The following is a 21,772-nucleotide window of genomic DNA, read 5'->3' as shown; positions in this document are numbered from 1 at the left end:
TCTCTATTTTTTGTACTTCAACCAGGAGAACTTCATGTCCATCCAAGACTTGATGAGAGTGACTGTGAGCTGAATTTCCTTCCAAATGTGGAGCAAATTTTAACAGAATTTGCCGAAGAAAATGCGAATGGTGATTGTTTCCACTGCTGTTGCGAGAATATGAGCTCATTGGTTGATGGCGAGAAACAGCAGGTGGAGATAATTCTCCAGTTGGTGCCTTTAAAAGGACACAACAAGATGACATCATTAAAAGAGCTCCAATCAAAGCTTGAACGATGAAGAACATGATGGGAATCAGACACTTCGGTGAGTTTCATCTGAGGAAGGTTAAATCCTCCTCATCACTCTACACAGATCTGACATTTTCAGCTCTTCGCTGGTGACTTTTAAGTCACATTTTTCATGGACGTCTTAATTTATTCACTGAGTCTGTTTGTGTTTGCTTTCTGTGTTTCCATTCAGATTTTTTAATGTGCAAACAAAGAACACAAAATTCATGTAATATACCACGCATTTATATATTCATATGTAATAGAATATAATGCAGTAAGGCTCTCAGGCAAGCAGTTAGTCAAAATAAAAGCCCTCTGCTACTTTAATGTTTTTATTGAGGCAATAAATGCACATGTTATAAATATTGAGGGGGGTCGGTCCTCTCCATCCATTGCCCCAAGTCTGCACCTATGTGTTGTATAGAAATGCAGCAGTCATCTATAGAGAATAATCAGTCTTCTGCTCTCACCTCACAACTCTGTTTTACCTGCACACTTCTTAAAACCTGCAGTTGTGATATTTGTATCACACACGGTTGCCCAGCTTTGGATTAAATAGATAGATAGATAGATATACTTTATTTATCCCAAGCTGGGAAATTGCAGAAAAAATGACATTAAACAGGTGACGACAGACACAAACAAAAACATTAACATCAACATTAAGTGACATTAATTTTGATGCAGCTCCCGACTGTCTTCCAGTATCTCCAGATCCTCCTACGTGTTCATTTACACAGGCCTACCGTCTTCACATGTGAAGCCACATATGTGGCTGCTGCTTGACGTGCTGTGAGTCAACACTTTTATCAGTAAACTCATCCTGGTCTTTGTCTTTAGACAAAGTCTTTTGGGAACTTTAGTCATCTGGAAACCTGCAGCGGCTCATCTTGTGAAGGTTTCGTTTGCTGAGTTTGCGATAGGACTCGATACTTTTATGACCTCTGAGAAGATTTCTAATCAGCTCAGCTCACAGTTGACTCAATGTGCAGTTTTTTATTTATTTCCCATTGATGTCTTCATCTGCGTTAACTGTTAAAAACACTCTTAACTGTTGCTGGATCTGATCTGATCTGATGAAAAGTGTCACACGAGAATTCCTTAAAAAAAAACCCAACAATAAAAAAGCACTGAATTTTCTGGATATTTGTCCTGTTTTACTTCTTTATGTATAATTATTTGAACTCTTGGTTGAGGACATTTTGTGCAGTCAGGGGCTGTTCAAGGGTCCAGACTTATATAAAGCTATAATGATTCTGAAATGGGCCATTCTGCATAATGAGTACTTTTGGTACTTTAAGTATATTTGATGGTTCAGTAATATTTTGAGTGCAGGACTTGTTACAGAGTATTTCTACACTGTAGTATTTCTACTTTTACTTAAGTAAAAATGGACATGAAATGTTATTCCTGCAGAGTAAGTAAATAAGTTACTTAGCTCATATTGCAATGTATATGTTCTTCACAAAAGAAGTCAGCCAACTGACAGAAGTACACACTTAGGAGGAACAAAAAAACCCTGATCTGAGGACCACTTATATATGATCCAGGGATGCTTTGAAGAGGGAATTACAACTGAGTTAAACAACAAAATAAAAGTGCAAATTGTCATGTCCATCTCAGCTTGAGAAACAATTGAAACACGAACAAATCAAACACTTGTCCAGAGTCAGATGCATTTAACAGAGGTGGAAAGAAAACCCAAGATAAATTACTGGTCTTTGCACTATAGTTGAGTATTTTCTTCTCATGTTACTTTATGCTTCTACTTCACTACATTTTCCACTGAGCAATTAAATATCTCATATTCTTTATTCTTAAAAATCAAAGATCAGAAAAAATTATAAATAAATGAATATTACAAGATGTTAAGGAAAGCGGAAGACCAGAATGAAAGAAAGAAGCTCTCTCACGCAGTTTAATATGTTTTCCTGTAGCGCCCTCTGCAGGCTTTCTGTTGTTAAAGCTTGACATTAAGTGCTTTTTTTGACGATTGACGTTCCTTTCACTAAGGATTCTTTTGTACTTCTGTTTTGAATAGACTTTAAAAATAAGGAATATGAACAGTACCGGTATTTCATATATTATTTTTTTTTTTATTTTCGGTGGTGAGATCTCGGATCTTCTGATAATCTCGCGGTAGTTCACGCCCTGGCCAACAGGCGTCGTTCTACAGCGATCGGTTGTTTTTGAAAGCTGAAACAGTAGAAGAAGACAGAAAGGCGCTTCGAGGAGTAAACGAAAAATTCAAAATGTCTGCTCCCAAAACCATCCCTAAAGATGCTCAGGTAACGTTATTAAATCAGAGTTTTGACAGTTCATTTGTCATTAAGATGCAGTTTGAATTCACCCTGATCGTGGCTTTGTTTAAATGCAACAGTTTGTATATGTTGCTCTGAACCTACAAACGTTAGCTAGCTCGTCAGCTAACATTAGCTCTGGATTACCGTTCACAACACTATCAGTTAGCGTGTTAGCCTAGCCAGTAGCCGGCAGAGAAGTGCTGTTGGGGTGTAAACACGAGTGTCTTCTGCATTTTTTGACAGATTTGCGCAATATGTGTCTCTGACATTGACTAGCCCTTGAATTTATTAACATTAACAACCATGTAAGCTAGCTTTTAGGTAGTGTTTGATACCGAAACACCGTGACCTGACTTAAGAGATAGGACGCTAAATTGTTGGTGTCACGGTAACTGACTCCTCCACATGAGTAATTGCCGCTTTTACTTGTTTTCTCACAGTTTACAGGGTCTTGATATAAAACATGCTGCTGCTCGTCCTGAATTTCATTAAGTGAAGTGTAACACAGTGGTACATACAGGAACGTTACATGGCCAAAAGTATGCGGACTAATTCTGTCTGTCCAGCGCAATGTTACAGCGGTGTATTGGTAAAATCTGGCCACTGTGAGGCTTCTTCCCCTTTCAAAACATCAGTTCTCACACATATATACATTAGTGCTCCTATTTTCGTTATGGATTTATCTGACTATTAGTTCTTTCAATTAATAGCCTAAATGTTTAGTCCATGAAAAGTCAACAGTTAGTGAAAAAAGTCTGAAACCCAAAGATATTTGATGTACAAACATAGAAAAAGAGAATTAATTATTCAATTATCAAGCAAATTGAAATTAAAAACTGACAGTATGACTCACTGAAGTAATGCAGTATTTGTTGGGTTTATAAAATACATAAAACTGCCTGTTACAAGTTCTAACCCTGTAAGGCCCTCTGTTGCAGTTTCTTTCTTTTTTTTTAAAGACCATTTTACATAGTCAATGGGTCCAATTGTTTAACTGTGCAATGCAATATGTTTATAGACCTGGCCATTAGGCCATGAACTCACACAACCTGCAATCTTTGGGGGTATTTGGGCCACACAGGGCCAAAAGCCCATGATGGCATTTGCAAATGGATTGTTTTGTTCAAAACCCTCAAATATTCCATGTACAGTGATATAAATTAGCAGTCCTCACATTTGAGAGGCTGAAACCTGTGAGTGTTTGGCAGTGCTACTTGATAAGCGACTGAAACAAATGATTGAATATCAGAGAATAGCTGCCTTTTAATTTTCCTACCAATCAATCATTTAATCGTTTTTGTTTCATGTGTGAGGACTTATGTTTGATGACGTGAACTCATGTTGTATTTCTTCATCCTATTGTTGTCATGTTGTCTGATGGATCATAACTGTGTGTTGCAGGTGATGATACAGATCCTAAAAGACATGGGCATTACTGAGTATGAGCCCCGAGTCATCAACCAGATGTTAGAGTTCACCTACAGTAAGTTAACAACACTGAATTTATATAATAAACAGATTAACATCATGTTTGTCATGTCTGACTGCTACAGAAGCCTGTAGCGGACTTAAAACTAGATGGCTGCAAATTTAGAGGTAGTACAGTTTTTGTATTCTTAAAGGATCCCTGTTGAGTTTTAGACTTGTACTGGTTTCACATTATTTCACTGATCAACAGGTGGTGTTAACACTTAAAGATACACAGCAATGCACTGACTGCTAGCAAGTAAACATGGATGTAAACAGTATTAATTGTGAAATACTTTGCAAATCTGGTCTGCGGATGTTTTTTGATGCTGGAAATACACTTAACACATTTGTTAGACCTCAAGGAAGTCTTCGTCAAGGTACTGGCATGTATCTGTCATTTAACTCTCTGCAGTTATCGCAGTCCAGCAGTCAATCGTTATGGCCACTTTATCGGCTGAAAGTGGCTGTGCCTCTATCTTGTCTTTCAGTTGTGCAGCTTGTCAACAAGGCTAGTAATTGTACCTGTTGAGGGGATGCGATAGTCTGGTTCAGTGTAATCAGTTCAGTAATTCAGTGTTGGTCCTGTGTTTATGTTGCATTGAAGATGATGTCACAGGAGTTTTATACAGTGTTGACGGTCAGCTATGTTGGGGGGTACAATCTCTTCTTCTCTGCCTTTTTTTTTGTCTTTTTGCCACTTTCCTGCTTATCTAGACGTCTTACCACCATCTGTAGATCAGTGGAACAATGTGAAAGCATGCAAGGGGCAGCATACCTCTATACAAAGATCTGTTTTCACTCTAACATTAAAAGGACTTTTTTTGTTGATGAATGTAAAAAAATGAATCCAGTGTTGTAAAACAAAACAATAAGTCATGAAAACAAAACAGGTCAAATATCTTTAAAAAATCTGTAAAATTCTTTCAAAATATATTAAAAATTTATATAAAAAAAATTTTCATTGTAATAATGAATCAAACACTTATTTTGTTATATGTAAGGATTTTAAGTAGCATCACATAACTCAGCTACTGTTTCTCTCCACAGGATATGTGACAACCATCATCGAGGATGCCAAAATCTACGCCACACACGCCAAGAAGTCCAATGTGGACGCTGATGATATCAAATTGGCCATCCAGTGTCGCATGGACCAGTCGTTCACCTCGCCGCCACCGCGAGACGTAAGCCTTCATGTTACTGTCCTTCTCTCAACTGTTATATGGAGTTGAATCACATCTTTGTATTACGTCCATTCTGACTCATGTCTCTGTTTTTGCCTGAGCAGCTTGTTCTGAAAATGGTTTGTTAACTATTGTTGCTGAAGAACAGACGCGCTCTTTAAACAACAGCACAGATGAATGCTGTGCACATTATTATGCTGTTTGTTTGTTGTTGTTTTTTTTTTTATATATATATTTTCTTTCATAACCTGTATCTCCTGCTCTGCTGTGTGTTCAGTTCCTGTTGGAGGTTGCAAGGCAGAAGAACCAGACTCCTCTGCCACTAATCAAACCATATACCGGACCCCGACTTCCTCCAGACCGCTACTGCCTGACTGCGCCCAACTACAGACTCAAGTCTGTACAGAAGAAGGTAAAACCTTAAACCTTGTCCTCCGGTTTAATTTTCCTTTTAGTCCCCAAAACAACTCTTTGAGGTGTGTATTTGTCCTTCCAGGTGTCGTCATCCGCTGGCAGGATATCGGTGCCTCGCCTCAGTGTCGGCGCTGTCTCCAGCAGACCGAGCACGCCAACCCTTGGTGAGTCTGTCATTTGATGCTACTGTAGAGGACATTACAGACAAGCCCAGGCAGATGGCTAGTGTTACCCAGAATGCATTGCAGCTACAGTGTGTATCCTGACCTTCTCACCTCATTTCATGTCTCGATTCTTACATGTTCGATTAGAGTGCAACAATGCTCAGTACTGTAGTTTGTCAAAAAGGAATTATGGGATGTAGACAATCTAAGGTCACATCAATCATCAACTTAACTTAACTTATTAACTTAAACAATACTGTATTTTTGTGGCCAGTACCATCGAACCATATTTAAGAGTTAAAGTTATTTTTTAAATTGACAGCTGCCTAAATTTTGGATAAGATACCCAAATCTCTTATCGGATCTTTGCTTCATGATTAGAGCAGAATGGAATACAGGGTCCTGTGGTTTCCACAATGCAGAAAACATGGACAGATACATCGAATACGTTGATTGATAGAAAGTTAATCAGCAACTCTAGAAATCCTGCAGGTCAGTCTAGCTGTTAAGCTGAGATTTAAGATGAGCTCAGAGAAAAAAATCCAAAACTCTCAACAACATCACACTAAAGGAACAAGAAAAACACATTTTTGAGTGAAGTGGAACTTAAATTAATGTAAAACCATGAAACACTTGACTTGCAGCTGGTCAGTGTCACATGTCTGTATGTCTCCAATCAACTTTGGATGTGCTCCCTTTTTATATTTTTAAAGAAGTGTCTGTGAAAGTTGTCATGGGAAAGTCACACAATAGAACTATACAACAGTAAAATATCCTGAAAGTAAATATTTAAGACGTTCTCTGTGTTGGGGTCATGATCCGTAGTTTCACTACTACGCCCCTGATTCTGGTTAGACTAGTAGTACTCCAGAAAAACCTCTTTCATATAAACCCGGTGTGTCTCTGTTCATGTCATGGTGTGTTTCTGCTTCACTTAGTCTGAACAGATGTGGCTTTCATCTTTGCTCCCAGTTGGACCAGTTTGTGAGCACTGGCCCAGTGTGTTCTGATCAGTGTTTTCTTCACAGGAACCCCGTCGGTCCAGTCCGTCACCACTAAAGTCGGCGCTCCGGTGTCTCTGACGGGTCAGAGGTTCACCGTGCAGATCCCACCACCCTCTCAGACGGCCACCACCAAAACCAGTAAGGACCTGTTATTTTAAATCTAATGCCAGTTTAATATCAGGGTTCAACCACTGACCAGTAGCAGGTTGTTGACTTCTAGTATGTTACATCTGAAGAAAGCTGATGTTTATTTAATCAGGAATGACTCAGAGATATTAAAAATCTGTCTTTTCTGAAGTGTTTTGGACAAAATCAGCAACAAATACAAAGAGTGACAAAAGACATAAAACACAAAATGTCACAGAAGTAGTAAAAAAAAATCTGAAATAAAAAGGTTCCATCAAAGAAACAACATGTCTAAAACCATAAAAAGACCAGTTTAAAACCAACTGAAGATATTTTAACTATAATAACCTCATCACAGGTTTCTTCTATGTGGCTTTGCTCAGACAACAGTTGGCAATGAAATTATAATTTACTGCAGGCACTTCCCTATTGGAACATAGTATTTATTATTTTGATTTATTGATGTGGCTCTCAAAGATTCCAGTCCTGGTTGATGTGGCGACACCTGTAGTTACTGGTGGGAACATCAGATGTGGTTTAATACTGCAGGCTACAGAATTCTGGGAACAGTGAAACAAACTGTTGACGTATGAATAAACACGTCGGGCAATATTTGGCCTTTCTTGCTGAGAAGTTGTAGGTTTGCAGCTCGTCATCTTACCGCTCACTGTGGCTGCCCGTTCTTCTTCCATTACCCCCTATAACATTTCAAACTTGGCCTTGTTTCACTTTTTTGATGAGCGATAGCAGGAAGTGCTGAGCTCACTGACGAACACACTGCACTTCCTTTGGCCACTTCTTAATAAAAGCCAACTCGTGTTAAATGCTTTTAATGTGAAGCTGCAGCAGAAGGAAATATTCATTTAGTATCAGCAATAACTTGATACAGCATTTTACTGTATTATTTACTGCAATCACATAAATATTGCAATACTTTCATCAGTGGGCCAGATTCAGTCATCATTGTGTTAACACATTCAGTGACTTAACAGACATTTAAATGAAAATATTCTGTAGTCTGTGAACATCTGTAATCAACACACCCAGCACACAAAAAACAACACAAACAGGACCAGACGACCACAATCAACAAACAACTAGTAAAACATCAGATCCTGAAGGTTTAAAACCGCTGAGGAGAATGAACAAATGTCAGGTGGACGAACACACCTGATGTCTGTGCAGATGTTGAACTAAAACAACTAGAGCTTTGAGTCAAATCTTCTTAACAGATTTTAAACTTGATTTTGTCCCCTGCCACAGTATTATGGGGTGTTTTCAGTGTACATATGAGCACGTGAATATTATAAAACAGGCTTAAACAAATGCAAATCTACAGAATCCTGTAAGATTTCACAGCGTGTTTGACAAGAAACTCTGTAAATGAGAACAAAACGGCTGCCAGCCTCCAAAAACATCACGTTCTTCACCTGTTGTGAATATGCACAACAAAACCCGGGAGGTTTAACCCGAGCTGCTCTTCTCGTCCCGACAGCCACGCCGTCCACTCCCGCCGTCTCCAACGTCCTCATCAACCCGTCTCTGATCGGCTCCAAGAACATCCTCATCACCACCAACATGGTGTCGCAGAACTCGGGCGGAGAGTCGCTTAAGAGGAAGCACGAAGACGAAGATGACTATGACGCTTTATGACGGCGCGACTGAAGACGGCTTTTTTTTTTTTTTTAAATCACCTTTTTAATTATCCTTAAAAAATGCAAAAAAAAGACTGTTCTCACCAGAAACTGATCCAGATCACGGCTCATTAAGAACTTGTGATGTTAGTTTTCTAGAATGTTCGTTTAACCAGAGAAGACCCGCTTCACCTTCAGTGATACCCGTTCACGCTGGGAGTCAACCAGTCAGCTGGGTGGTCTCAAATTTGGCTGGTTACAGCTGGACTGCGTGAGGAAACCTGCTGTGATGTTCCGCTGATTTACAATAAACTGCATCAAAATTTAAACTGAGCTGCGTCTGTTCTTAAACTGCTTCGGAGGAATATTCCACCGAACATTTCCACCTCGGAAAATCAACACTAGAACAAGAAAACATTAACGCGCTGTAATTCAGCATATCAGCACTTGAAAGACTAACTTGTATTGATGTACAGGCGCACTCCGGTGCACCGGGACATAACTGTTGAGTGTGGGAAGTACTCAAATCCTTTCATGCTAATACTGCACTGTAAAAATAGTGTTACAAGTAAAATTCCTGCCTTGAAAATGTTCAGTAATAGCATGTAAGCATACATCAGGATGATGTACAAACTATTTAAGAAGTACTCAATGCGGAGAAATGTCCTCTGTGACTGTTATACTACTGTATGTTATTAGAGTATTATTACGCAGACATTGATGTAAAAGCAGGATTTTACTGTCATTCTGACAGCTGTCCTTGTAATTTACTCTTAATTTGCAAAGTAAAAAAAGCTGTTAAATATGAAGTACAAAGTAAAATATTTCTCCCCTCAAATGTTGTGGAGTCGAAGTAACTTCTGCTTTATAAGGTACTCTTTGAAGTCAAGGAGGAAGGAAAGATTTGTCATTATTAGTCTGGAGTGTTGAAACTATGGTGGCCCTGAGAGCTCAACGGATTGCCCCTTTGCAGACACATAAAAGCAAATAACGAAAACTTTAATTAGACAACAGGTGCAGCATTTAGAAAAATATATTTAAAAAAAAGGTTGTGTTTTTATTGTCAATGCACATGTGAACACCCCCTGAGTTACATTTAACCGCTGCTGAACAGCATTTAAGTGACTGCATTTCCACCTGCTGTTGAAATTAGTTGTATTCAACCAGACTTTTGTTTTCCAAAAAAATCTGGTCTAGTTTAACTTTCACCAAATCAATGCTAACTTCAGTTTGACATTTGAGGACAAAAAAAAACAAAAACGTGGCTGAAAAAAATGTCTAAAACATTAATTCATCAACTGCACAAGCACCAGACAGCAGCAGTATCTGTTAGTTCATTTTGCCTTTAATAATAAAAAGAAAACTAAAATAAAAATCTCAAAATAAAAAATACATGGCAAAACAATAGACTCTTAAATGATTATGAGAATAATCATGGTCGCAATGATGATACAGTAGAAGTAATAATAAGTCACCATAATAATAATAATAATAATAATCAGAAGCATAATAATCATAATTCTATCTTTTCTGGTGTTCGTCCCACCAGCAGAAATCACTTCCTGTTTTATAGACATTATGGTAAGCATCGCACAGGCCGGGGCGTGGCACTTGTCAAAATATTTTCACACTTAGCAAAGTTACCCCACATATGCACGACAAAATAAGGACAGAATCACAGCTCGTACGATTCACAGCACTGCTTGGAAAATAAAAATAAAAGTCAAAAAATTAAAAACATGCTGTTTCTTCTTCTTCTTCTTCCCTTCTGGGTGACGGTCGCATCTTCAATGACTGACTGAGCGAAGGGGGAAGGGAGGGTAGTTTTTAGATTTAAAAAAAAAAAAGTTTGTTGATTTGAGTGAAGCCTCGAAACTCAACAAAAAAAAAAACAACAATTTTGAAAAATGGCCAAGCGTCAAAAAAGATCAACATTCTTCTTTTTCTCCCGAAAGAAGCAAAAAAGTAATAACGTCTGCAGTTCTGAGGGTTTGTTTTCCAATGAAAGTGCAGTGCTCTTGTGTCGTGTGAAATGTTGATCTGTGCAGTTTTTGTTTTTTTTTTTTGGGGGGGGGGGGTAAAACTTGTTAAGAGACACATTTTATGGCGACGAACGAACGTTGAAAACTACTTTCAGCCATCTGTTTTTAAGAATGAACACACAGAGAAAAGATCAAGTAGAGGATAATAATACCCGAGCTGCTGAAGTCCTTCACATCATGTCTGAGTCTGAATGAAGAAAACAAAAACGTAAAGAGGGATGATGCTTCAGGAGAAGGGGAGGCAGGAGGGTCATGTGGTGGTTTTGAAGGGAAACACTGGTGCCGTTTGGTTTATTTTAGTCACATCTCTCATGCACTGTTTTCATTGGCTCTGGACGTTTTCATGGCACTTTTCCTCGTGTATGATTTGGTCATTTGTATTTTAACTTTATGTCACACAACATAGACACTGGTGATAAGACTGTAGAATTAGGGCCACGGTGAGAAATAAACTGAGATTTCATTACGATGAAATATTTGAAATGTGTTTTGACAGTTAAGTTATAGTTCTGAGAGCAAAGTCAACTAAAGCCAGTAAAAAGCAGCGGTGTTACGGGAAAGCTGTATTTTTATAAGACAAAAAGTCCTTTAGAGAATAAATTGTAATCTAAGAAATTTTACTCATAATAAAGACTAAATTTTATGAGATTAAAACGTGACGAATGTCAATACAATAATTTATGAAACAAAAAGTCATATTATCGGCATTCAAGTTGTAATTTTACCAGACAAAAAGTCTGAATTTTACAAGAATTTAATTAAACAAAAAACAAGAAACCCTCAACACAAGGTCCAACTTGTTCGTTGTTTCCGAGGCTTTCAAACACATTTCCGTTGCCATGGAGATGGCTTAGTTGTTCTCACATAACCAAAGTATTCCCAATTAGGTCACATGATAACTTCTGCCTGCCAGGCATTATTCAGGGCAGAAAACACGCGAACCGCCTATAATTAGGGACACATTTCAAAGGCAAAATTAATGAATAATTACCACAAAACGATCTCGACATTTGTTTTAAATAGCTAGCATTTAAAAACAGAAGGCTGATGGTAAAACTTGTGCATGTTTTTTTTAATTAAATAGAAGACATTTTTTTCTTGACTAGTCGTTAAAAAAATCCTACAATTAAAATTTAACTCATCAGTAATTAAGACATAAGCACTGTGAATAACGTTATTGCTAACACAAGAACTTACAGCCTATCTATAGGGAACAACGATAGACAATAACAGAGAATCATCGTCCGGACGTACTTATAATTGGCTTTTTTTTTTCTTTTTGTCGACGTACAGTAGGTTCCTTCAATTTACCGAGTAACAAAAGAGTCACAACTGCATCACAGTCTACACTGCAAATTCTGCTTTTAGCCGCAATAATCAAAAAAATAAACAAGGGACTGGCAATAAAAGATATCTTATTGGCAACAGTGAGATCTAGAAGGCACAATGCAGTTTACAGTGGTAACTAAATTACTAAAAGATGCAGCTTGATCCTTCAAAAATAAACACTTAATGTATTTATACATATTTGCTGAAAGTGCATTTGGGTCAATGAGAATTTTAAGCAGAGATGGTGATAAACAAAAGAACAGCAGTATTTCCCTTTAACAAGCTGATGATGACAGTTTGATCCTTTAAGCCAGGTGGGGTCGAGTCACGGACTGTTTCAGCTGACCGCTCTCTCTGATTGGTCTGATTCAGTCTGAATATAAACTCACAGTTTAGCATCGGTTTTAAAGCATTTCACAACTAAAAGAAGTGACGCGAGTGCTGCTCTGTGTTTCAGAAAAGGAAGAGAAGTCCACTTTTACTGTCAGTCAGGTGTAAACAGGACCAAATGAGCAGAAACCAGACCAATTTAAAGCAGATGCAGGTCAAATATCTCAGTCTGCTGAGTGATTCGAGGTCCAACTCAGGCTTAAAGTTTAATCCGAGTTTAAAAAACGATTCCAGCGTGATCAGAGTTTGTGCTCAGTTCGGTTTGGTGTTATTAACAGTTAAACGCTGTTTTTTTTAAAGAGGAGAGGAAGGTGACATCAAAACTGTGTGAGCAAAAAAAAAAAAAGTTTATTTATCTGTAGCCGGTGGACAACTTAAGCTCAAAAACCTGAAACTTCTTCAATAAAGTGAGTGCAAGTGTGCACGATCCTTTGATTCCTTCACAGAAAGATGTGAAAATCACTGAAGAACAAAGAATGAAATATTCTGACGTCTGACTGGAGCTTCTGCTTATCGGTGATCAATTAACTTCCCTGACTGAAGAACAAATCCACAGCTGAACGAGCCGGAGAGGCACCACAACCCCGATTTAAACCTGGTGCAGAAAAGAAAAGTGAAACATATAGAAGTCTGGTGATAGTCTGATAGCTTATTTCTCTGTGCCAAGAAGGTTTATACTGACAAAATGTCCCTTTTAAAAAAAATTTCACACATATTATTACTTCGTTCGGTGAGAAAAGTCACTCGATGGCTTTAGACCCTTCGACCAAAAAATACCTGCATGAAAAGTCTGGTTTAAGAATAAGAATATTTGTGAGCCGTTTTTAAAGATCTTCACTGGGAACCAACAGGTAAAAATCTAAATTTATTCTGGAAATATTTTGAACTTTAATTAATGATTTGTGAGGTTAATAATTTTAACTTGTAAAACATTTTTCTTGAACTTTCTTGACTTTAATGCTCAAATTCAAATGTTATGTTTCCTCACAGTGGTTCTAACGCTCCACATATTACACATCTTCCTGTAAGTCCACTAAAAGCACTATTTCCTCCTCTGTGGGTGAATTTCTTCTTTCAAAAACAAAGTTTGTTTTAGCCTTTTCATGGGATTGCTGACAATAACAAAAATACAGAATAACACCAGACTTATCAGTCTTATTTTATATGCAGGAATTATTTTGGTTAATTTCTATCAAGTCTTGTTCCAAATGGAGAAAAGCTCTTGGCTTTAGATCGCTGCAGCTTCATATACCTGCTTTCAGGTCATTTGTGATTTACACCTTCAGTTGGATCTTTTCATGAAATTTGGTGACAAAAAGCAAAATGCTGAAAACAACCCAACTTATTCTTTAACTTCAGAGTGATGGAAATTGTTCTAAATGAAAGGAAACAACTCCATCAACGCTGGAATGGTTCTTACACAGAAACCGCGAGCGTGACGCGTAACAAATGTTTTACAAAGCGGACGACGGGGTTCAGAGAGTGACGAGAGCAGGAGAGAGTGGATGCTGGTGAAATCGAACTTCAGTCGCCTGTATAAGACTGCTGTGACTGTAACTGTGTGTGTGTGTGTGTGTGTCTCCTCCCCTTGCAGCCACGATGTAAAAAGCATCTACAGTATTTACTTTTAAGAAAAACGGCGATCACCACTCAACACAGATCTCAACTGCTCGTAGAAGATTACTTTTTTCTATGTTTCAAATATATATTCTGTTTGTACAAGACGGTGATCGTCGCCGCGGAAACGGTCGGCATTCAAAGAAAGACTTCAAAGTAAAGGAGGACGAACACTGCGAGTCCTACTACGTATACTTTTTCTGTTTCCGCCGATCAATCATTCCTTCTCATATGTCACCAGCCCCGCCCACACCTGAACGTCCTGACTACACAGAAAGAAACAGCAGATTCAATCCACACCGCCAACATCTGTCCTGCAGCTGCTTAACATTGATAGTTTTTCAACCTTCAGCAAAAAGAGAAACAGAAGACAGATGGAGAAGACGGCGGCAAAAATGGCGGCGGCGTGACAAATGGCTGAAGCAAGAGAGGAAGAACACCACCGATGCCCCTGCGAGGCCTCCGTCCAAACATGCCCTCATCCATCCCCTCCACCGGGGAATGTAACGTGAAGAGTGTAGGAGTGTGTGTGTGTGTGTGTGTTTGTGTGGTGGTTTCGAAGCGAGCGTATGAAGGGATTGGCGAGCTCCTAGCAGTCCTCGTCCTTGTCGTCCACGACGCCTTTGAGCCGCAGGCGGGCGAAGTCCTCGAACACGAAGTCGTCGTCCTGGGAGATGCTGCTGAGAGGACAAAGAGAGACGGTTTATCAATCCATCAAGCTGCTGCAGAGCTACGACCACGACAGACTCGACGTGAAACTGGAACTTCCTGGTTCTGGTCCAAGGTTTTGATCAAGAAACTAAAAAAATAAATATATTTTGATGAAAATACTGGACATATTAAAATGTTGACCTGATGAAGTTATGGGATCATTACAGTTACTACGGTTCATTCTGAGGGAAACAGAAATGTCTGAAAGAAATTTCAAGCCTATTGATTAAAGTTGTTGAGATACTTCAGTCTGGAACAAAGCGACGGACAGTAACGTACTGGTGTCAGTACTGAAACTCAGGTTTCATATTTTCACTGATGTTCACAAGTCCTGCTACTCTAAAACCAAACCCAGTGGATTTAGAACAGATGCTAAATGTTTGTCGGTGAGGACGAGATGTGAACTGTGGCTTTGAAAATCAGGAAAGAAGAACTTTAAGTGTAAAAAAGTAAAATATAAAATTCAAAAAGTTTGCATTTGTCTCCGTTTTAACAAACTCAACAAAAAAGATTTGATACTTACTTTGTGTCGAATTCTATCAAATTGGTATCGATGGGGGGGTCCATCTCTGGCACAGCTGTAACACACACACATACATTAGCATGTCACACCGCTGTTTCCGTGGAAACTGCCTCTTGTCTCCATGGAAATTCAGTGAATGATAAAGGGCAGAGAGCTACATGAAGGCTGAAAAAGCCATGTGTGTTGTCTGATTACACTTCTCTATGGACGATGTGTTTTAGTGACGTAATGTTGTGTATGGCTGAATGTTGGTCACAGATTTGCTGGATATTAAAATGCTGTGTGGTGTGAAGTCACCTGACTGTGGGCGGGACACCGGGGGCTCCACAGGTTTAGGATGCATTAAGATGAAGGGCAGCTCCACCGACACGTCTCTGGAAAAACAACAAACGCGTCAGGAAGTCACACTGATGTCATCAAACACAGAAAGTGAATTCAACACAAATCTGCTGATGTACTGATGAGTTGTTGTGGAAATCTACATTAGATTACATTATCGAGACCCAAACAGGTAAACATGGCAGGAAGTGTTTGTATCGACAGCAGGAGCTGGTCAGAAAACAGGAAAATGTCTTACTAAAATATGATAGAATAGAGCTAAATTTGATTGATCTGATTTAAAGCCAATTTATCTCTTATATTATCAGGTCTCAAGCCAGTTTGAACTGGTTCTTCATTTAAAACCAGTTCAAATTTCTGGTTTAAATCTGTTCAAACAACCCACTTTAATCCAATTTACCTGTAATTTAAAACCATCTGTTGTTATGATCAATAAATAAATTAAACTGCAGGTTTTAAAGCCCTGAACTGGAGCAGATTTGTGTTTTTATGTTTCATGTGTGCTGTTGGCTTCAGATCAGACACATTTACCTCTCCAACATGCCTCGAAGCAGCCTGCAGGGATGAGGGAGGGGGGCAGTGGAGGGGGGAGAGGAGGGGAAGGAGCCACACAAAAAGCCAAGAACACAGAGGGGAGATGACATGAAAAGCAACACGTTCACAACATGTTCACAACCTACAGTGGAAGCAAACACAGTGAGGAGCAGCTACAGCAACAAGCAGACGGTTTCCACGGTAACTGACACTGACAACAGGAAGCAGGAAGCTGAGGCTGAGCTGCACCAACATGGAGACACTGATGGTCAGGATCAGGATTTAGTTAGCCATGAGCTAACAATCAAGTGTGGTGTTATATGATGGGTGGCGTTACCATAGTGCCCTTTATATTACTGCCCATGAGGTCAACATGAGTCGGCAAAAAGATTTTTACCGGAAAAAAAAAAGGATGGACATAAGTATAAAAACACTCCAAACTGCTGTATTGTTAATAAGTGAAGTTAATGTGGGTGCAGCTCAGCCACAAATGATTAGTCAGCTGGAGTCGAGCTCCAGACTCTGCCAACGACATCTACAGGAAACAGTGAGGCTGAGAGGACAGGAAGTGATGTTGTGTGTGTGTGTGTGTGTGTGAGTGTCATACCCTCCACGTGAGACCACCAGCTTGACTTTGACTCTGTAGGACACCAGGATCCCCAGAACCTCCTTGTTGGTGACATCCTTCACACTGAAACACACAACAGAGCGCCGTGGTCACGTGGGTGCACCAACACACCTGTATTACACACCTGTCCTGTGTGTGTGTGTGTGTGTGTGTTACATGGTGGAGGAGGCCAGGTTGGTGTCTTCATGTTTGAGTTTGCCGTCGAGAGCGAGTCCTCTCTTCTCTCTGTTCTTGTCGAGCGTCGGGGTCAGAGTGTACACCTTACAGAAGGTGGAGCTGGATGACACCTGGTCGCTGAGGAGATGACACGCTGCTGTCAATCAAACTGTTCAGGTAAACCCCGCCCACTCACCAGAACTCCACAGCCTGACTTCAGATCAGGAGCATAGTTCTGGATGATAATTTAATGTTTTTAAAAGTTTATCAACTGTAAAATCATATTGTGATGTCGCTGCATCATTGTTTATGTTGCAGCGTACATGAATTTAATTAACCCAGATTATCTCTGATTTAAACCAGTTTATTGCTTAGGCAAAAAGGTTTAAACCAGCATCAGTTGTCATTTAAAAGCAGTTTAAAACATTCTGGTTATGGCCTCTAGTTTAAAACAATGAATTGCTTGTTAAACTGTTTTATACAGTTTAAACCCACTGTGATCCAGCTGATCATTTTACATCAATGTAAACCAGTTTCAATCCACATTAATTCAGTTTTAGTTTATCTCTTGTTTAAACCAGTTTCAAACCAAACAAAACCCACTTTTATCTACATTATCTCTGGTTTAAAGCAATTTGTCTTGAAATACCTACAAACCTGTTTAACAGTGGTTTAAACCAGTTACATCCAGGTTATTTCTGGTTTAAACAAGATTAATTCCATTTAAAACTAACTAATGTCAGGTTTGTCAAATATAATCAAATACAGGAACATAGGGCAGACTGGAAATCAGGCCCGTCTCCATTAAAAGCCTGATTCTCTCTTTAACTCAATTAAATATTAGAGACTGTAGGGTATCTTTTTGTACCAAACTTATTGACAAAGAATCAGAAGAATAATAAAATATACCTGGGGTAACCTTTAAAGAAAAGTTCACTCTTTGTTTAGGTTTTATATGTAGTAGTATTTAGTTTAGCCTTTGTTTTTAATTTCCAAATAATAACTTTGAAGGCAAGCAGGAAGCCAAACTGTCTCTGACCTAAGCTAAAAAATGCCAGAGGAGATTTATACTGGGAGCAGAGAGACATTAAACTGGGACTTACTCTGCCTCCAGCTGAGCCACTGGACATTTATACTGGGCAGTACTGAACAGGCAGATGTCTGCATACTGACGCACTACAGAGAGAGAGAGAGAGAAGGGATGAGAGACAAAGACAGAGAGAAGACAGCAAAATCATCAAGACAAGTTTTGCAACATTGCAACCAAACATCCAGAAATCATCAAGAGAAAACAGAAGCGAGTGCTTGTTTCCATCCACTCCTGATGGAGGTAAACTGCATTCTAATTCTCCAGTCGGTGCCAATAAACCATCGCAGAAGAGCAGGACACAGCGGGACAAAGTCATTAAAAGAGCTCCAGTCAAAGCTCAAACGAAATCAGCATTTCTGTTTCTGTTTCATGTATGAATGTGAGGAAGGTTACAGCCTCCTCATCGCTCCACACAGATCCAGTGTCTTCAGCTCTTCACTGGAAGTGACATTTACAACACATGTTTCATGGATCATGTATCATTTTCTGTTTTTATCCACAGAACATTTACACCTCAGACAAAAGGAAACACTCTGTTACCTCTGCTTTCAAAATAAAAGCACTGACATTGGCATTTTATAACTACCAGATGGATACAAAGAACAGAATGTGGAAAGTGATGAAAGTGATGGGACTTTATAATCAGGCTATTCTGTCCTGTTTGACCTCTGCAAACCATATTTAACAGCATTGTTGTTTGACAAGAGTTTTTAATATGAGACACCTTTCATTTATCTGTCTGTGCATGTATTCACTCCCCTCTCCAGTCTGAACAGCGGATTTATTCTGACCCATGTTTTTGCATCTAAAGTCCAGCAACAACAGATGAGAAAAAGATAAACCCAACAAAGAGAGACGCACCGGAGATCTTGACTCTCTTGACGGTCTTGGTGGAGTTGTTGGTGACGTGAACGTTGACGCTGATGGGCTCTCCGTGGTAATACAGCTGCTCACAATGCACCATGGGAAAAGAAGACGTTTATTGGTGTTGTTGAAGCATCTTGTACAGGATGTGTTTAAAACAGAAAACGTGATCTGAATTCATGTGAGCTGTTTGATGTGTGTGACATTTAATTTCCACACACCAGTGGTGGAAGAAGTACTCAGATTACTTAAGTACAAGTAACAGAATAACTATATAAAATAAAAACTTTTGCATTCAAATACAACTTAAGTTGAAGTACACAATTACTGTCAGCTTCTTGTAGTTAAAGTATAGCAGTGAAAGTACTCGTTCTGCAGTAAAATGCCTCCTGTGACTGATGTGACTGATTGTACTTATTTATTTTCCAACAAAAGAGAAACCAGGCGTCAGGGTGATTTTGTGACGCTGCAGGCAGGTGTGTGTGTATGTGTGTGTGTGTGCGTGCGTACCTCCTTGTCCAGAGAGGCCTCCAGGTGTAGGGATCTGTCAGACATCAGGAAGCTGCGGGTCGTCTCCACCATTGGCTGAGGGCCAGGCTTCTCCGGAGCGTACTGAACCTTCCTGATGACCAGACGCACCGAGTTCCTGCGAACATTTCATACTTCTGTTCAACCTGTCTGACTCCGTCACACGTACAGCACTCAGGATTCTTAACAGCCATGTGTAAAGAAAACACCTCCTGCTCCTGGTATCTTTACCAGCTGTCAGCCTACAAACACATCAGTGTCACTAATCAATGGACATTTAACTCACACATATCTGAAAGCAGTTCTTCATGTACATGTCTACTAAACCAGTCATTTCATTTGTTTAAGCAAATGGCTTTCAGCGAGACACAGAGCTGAGGCAGCCACATGCTCATACCGTCACTGGACTGAGTGACATCCTTCACTAAACATGTGACGATATATTGACAGATTTTTTCTTTACATGAACACATAAAGGAACAATCTTGACACAGATCCATTCGATGCTTATTTTCAAAGCGACATACTGACTGAGCAGGACATTGTGTCAGTGCTCTCTGGTGGACAAACCCTGTAAAGGTGACCTTGTTTCCAAATGAACTCAAACCTAGTTTGTCATTTCTGTACTCAGTTTGTTAAAAAAGTGATGAATGACATTCACAACTGCTCAGACGCCACTGTAATGTCTCCAAATAGCCTGTCTGTTTGACTAACAGTCTAAACCTTAACATATTCAATTTCATTGTCATATTTGAACAAGAAAAACAACAAATTCAGGAGCTGGAACCGGACTGGAACTGAACTGACTGAAGGGATTAATCAATTATGACAATATGTGCCGATTCATGTTCTGTCAATCGCTAATAGTTGCAGCTCTTAACAGAACCTTAAACCTCAGCCAGGATCAGGAAATGGGACAAACATCTTATTTTGTCTACAAAATAAAAGCACTATCCACAATCTGCTGAGGTACTGACTGATCTGAAACCCTCCTGATTGATTTAGAGTCGTTTATGGTCAATCTGAGAATAAAATGAGCGTCATTTCCCTTTACACATTTTAACCCTCTATGGATCCCACAGAAGACCTTCTAAACCTGGTCCCTGCTGGTCTGAACTCACCTCTTGTGAATCTTCTCTTCTATTGACTTGGCACAGAAAGCTCTGATCTCGAAGTCAACACCGCAGGCCTGCAGAGAGACGAGCAGTTCAACGGCACAACCTGCCTTCATTCAGCACAGACCACTAAAGCTGCTTAGATTTAATTCTTCTATTTAAACCTGCTGATATTTGACTTATTCTGCTGAAACACAGAGTCAGGTTTTCTGTTCAGGTGCAGAGTTCAGCACTGCAGAGACACAAAGATACTTTTATAAATCTATGGTTGGAAAGTCCGGCTCTTCAATTATCGCATTCCTCAAATCATGTTTGGATCCATTAGTATGCAAGTGATTTTTAAAAAGTCTTTTATTTAAAGTAAAATCTGCACCAAAAAAAAAAAAAAAAAAAAAAAAACTGAGCTAGAGATTTGGCTCAAAGTGGAAGGAAGTTGCAGTGAGACACAGCACAGTTCATAGTATTTTTGAATGTGTGTGTGTGTGTGTGTGTGCGCGCGCGCGCGCGTTACCTTCCCAGTGTCCTCTGGGCCGGGCTGTAAAGTGACTGAACATGGGAGGTTCTGAGGAATCTGAATCAGCAGAGAAAAACAAAAACAACAGTCAGCGGTTCCACATCTTAATTTGTGAATTTAAAATAAATGTCACAGATTTCATTCATCAGGGTGAACTTTCCCTTCATTTCATGTCTTATGCCACACACAGTGACCACCAGGGGCAGTGTTCACAGAGCCCCCACCTTTACCTTTAAACTCCCATCAGCCACCGGTCATTTGGTAAAACCACACTACAAATATTAAAGAAACCTGTAGCTGTTTGCATTCTCTAATAAAGGCGACGTCTTCTATGAAGCTGTTTCCCCTCCTCACTGTTGGTCTGTAAGTAAAATGTCACTGACCTACGAGAGAACTAATCAACTACAGTCAAGAGATACACATTTACAAATTAAATTGTTTAAAGCTATAAAATATGAAAGAAAAAAAATCTTCCTTTAAAGAGTCAATAACCTGTTTTGTTTTAGTCCATCTGAAGGCAACAGAACAAGCTAAAAACATCTGACACATTACACTCGTTAGCAAACAGTTAAGGAGCAACATGATCGTTCATTGTGGTGTTGGCTGACGTGATCAATGGATCTCTCTTTTAGCTCTGTGTTTGGTCTCTACAGACTCCTGAGGGAAGTTTAAGAAATGTTATATGATGACGCAGCTGTAAAAAAAAGTCCAATGACTCGACTGACCAAGTAAGATTCAGAGCCAGGACTTCTCAACTGATCTGAATCATCTGTGTTTAGAGGACCCCGACTTCCTGAATCTGGTGAAGTCTTGTTTGAAAG

At 39.4% G+C, this 21,772-nt stretch overlaps 2 protein-coding genes across 3 annotated transcripts in view; one reads left to right on the top strand and one right to left on the bottom strand.

Moving 5' to 3' along the window:
* Window positions 1–2,485: 2,485 nt before the first annotated feature.
* taf9 (TAF9 RNA polymerase II, TATA box binding protein (TBP)-associated factor) lies at window positions 2,486–9,999 on the top strand. The gene is made up of 7 exons (XM_041951604.1): window positions 2,486–2,560; window positions 3,977–4,058; window positions 5,093–5,229; window positions 5,507–5,641; window positions 5,726–5,807; window positions 6,836–6,949; window positions 8,433–9,999. The coding sequence occupies exons 1-7, from the start codon at window positions 2,525–2,527 to the stop codon at window positions 8,588–8,590; spliced, it is 744 nt and encodes a 247-aa protein (XP_041807538.1). The 5' UTR covers window positions 2,486–2,524; the 3' UTR covers window positions 8,591–9,999.
* arrb2a (arrestin, beta 2a) overlaps window positions 9,899–21,772 on the bottom strand; it is a 29,605-nt gene continuing 17,731 nt past the window's right edge. The window contains exons 7-16 of one of the 2 annotated variants that reach the window (XM_041951598.1): window positions 20,949–21,008; window positions 20,444–20,511; window positions 19,305–19,440; window positions 18,792–18,876; window positions 17,944–18,016; window positions 16,841–16,978; window positions 16,664–16,747; window positions 15,481–15,557; window positions 15,184–15,238; window positions 9,899–14,626 (exon numbers count right to left, since the gene is read on the bottom strand). In XM_041951598.1, coding sequence (XP_041807532.1) covers window positions 14,539–14,626; window positions 15,184–15,238; window positions 15,481–15,557; window positions 16,664–16,747; window positions 16,841–16,978; window positions 17,944–18,016; window positions 18,792–18,876; window positions 19,305–19,440; window positions 20,444–20,511; window positions 20,949–21,008 — 864 coding nt within the window. In that variant the 3' untranslated portion in view covers window positions 9,899–14,538. Of the gene's footprint in view, window positions 14,630–15,183; window positions 15,239–15,480; window positions 15,558–16,663; window positions 16,748–16,840; window positions 16,979–17,943; window positions 18,017–18,791; window positions 18,877–19,304; window positions 19,441–20,443; window positions 20,512–20,948; window positions 21,009–21,772 lie in introns of both variants that reach the window. The other variant, XM_041951597.1, reaches the window with a different exon arrangement.

This window comes from Chelmon rostratus, chromosome 14, assembly GCF_017976325.1.
Source record: "Chelmon rostratus isolate fCheRos1 chromosome 14, fCheRos1.pri, whole genome shotgun sequence".
Classification (NCBI taxonomy): domain Eukaryota; kingdom Metazoa; phylum Chordata; class Actinopteri; order Chaetodontiformes; family Chaetodontidae; genus Chelmon; species Chelmon rostratus.
The sequence above is the reverse complement of the archived record's forward strand: the minus strand, read 5'-3'. Positions and strand labels throughout refer to the sequence as shown.

Excerpts from the sequence above, each read along its gene's own strand:
- taf9 (XM_041951604.1), top strand. The coding sequence starts at position 2,525 with ATGTCTGCTCCCAAAACCATCCCTAAAGATGCTCAG. Across the intron at positions 4,059-5,092 it reads GATGTTAGAGTTCACCTACA|GATATGTGACAACCATCATC; the intron begins GTAAGTTAACAA and ends TTCTCTCCACAG. Across the intron at positions 5,808-6,835 it reads ACCGAGCACGCCAACCCTTG|GAACCCCGTCGGTCCAGTCC; the intron begins GTGAGTCTGTCA and ends TTTTCTTCACAG.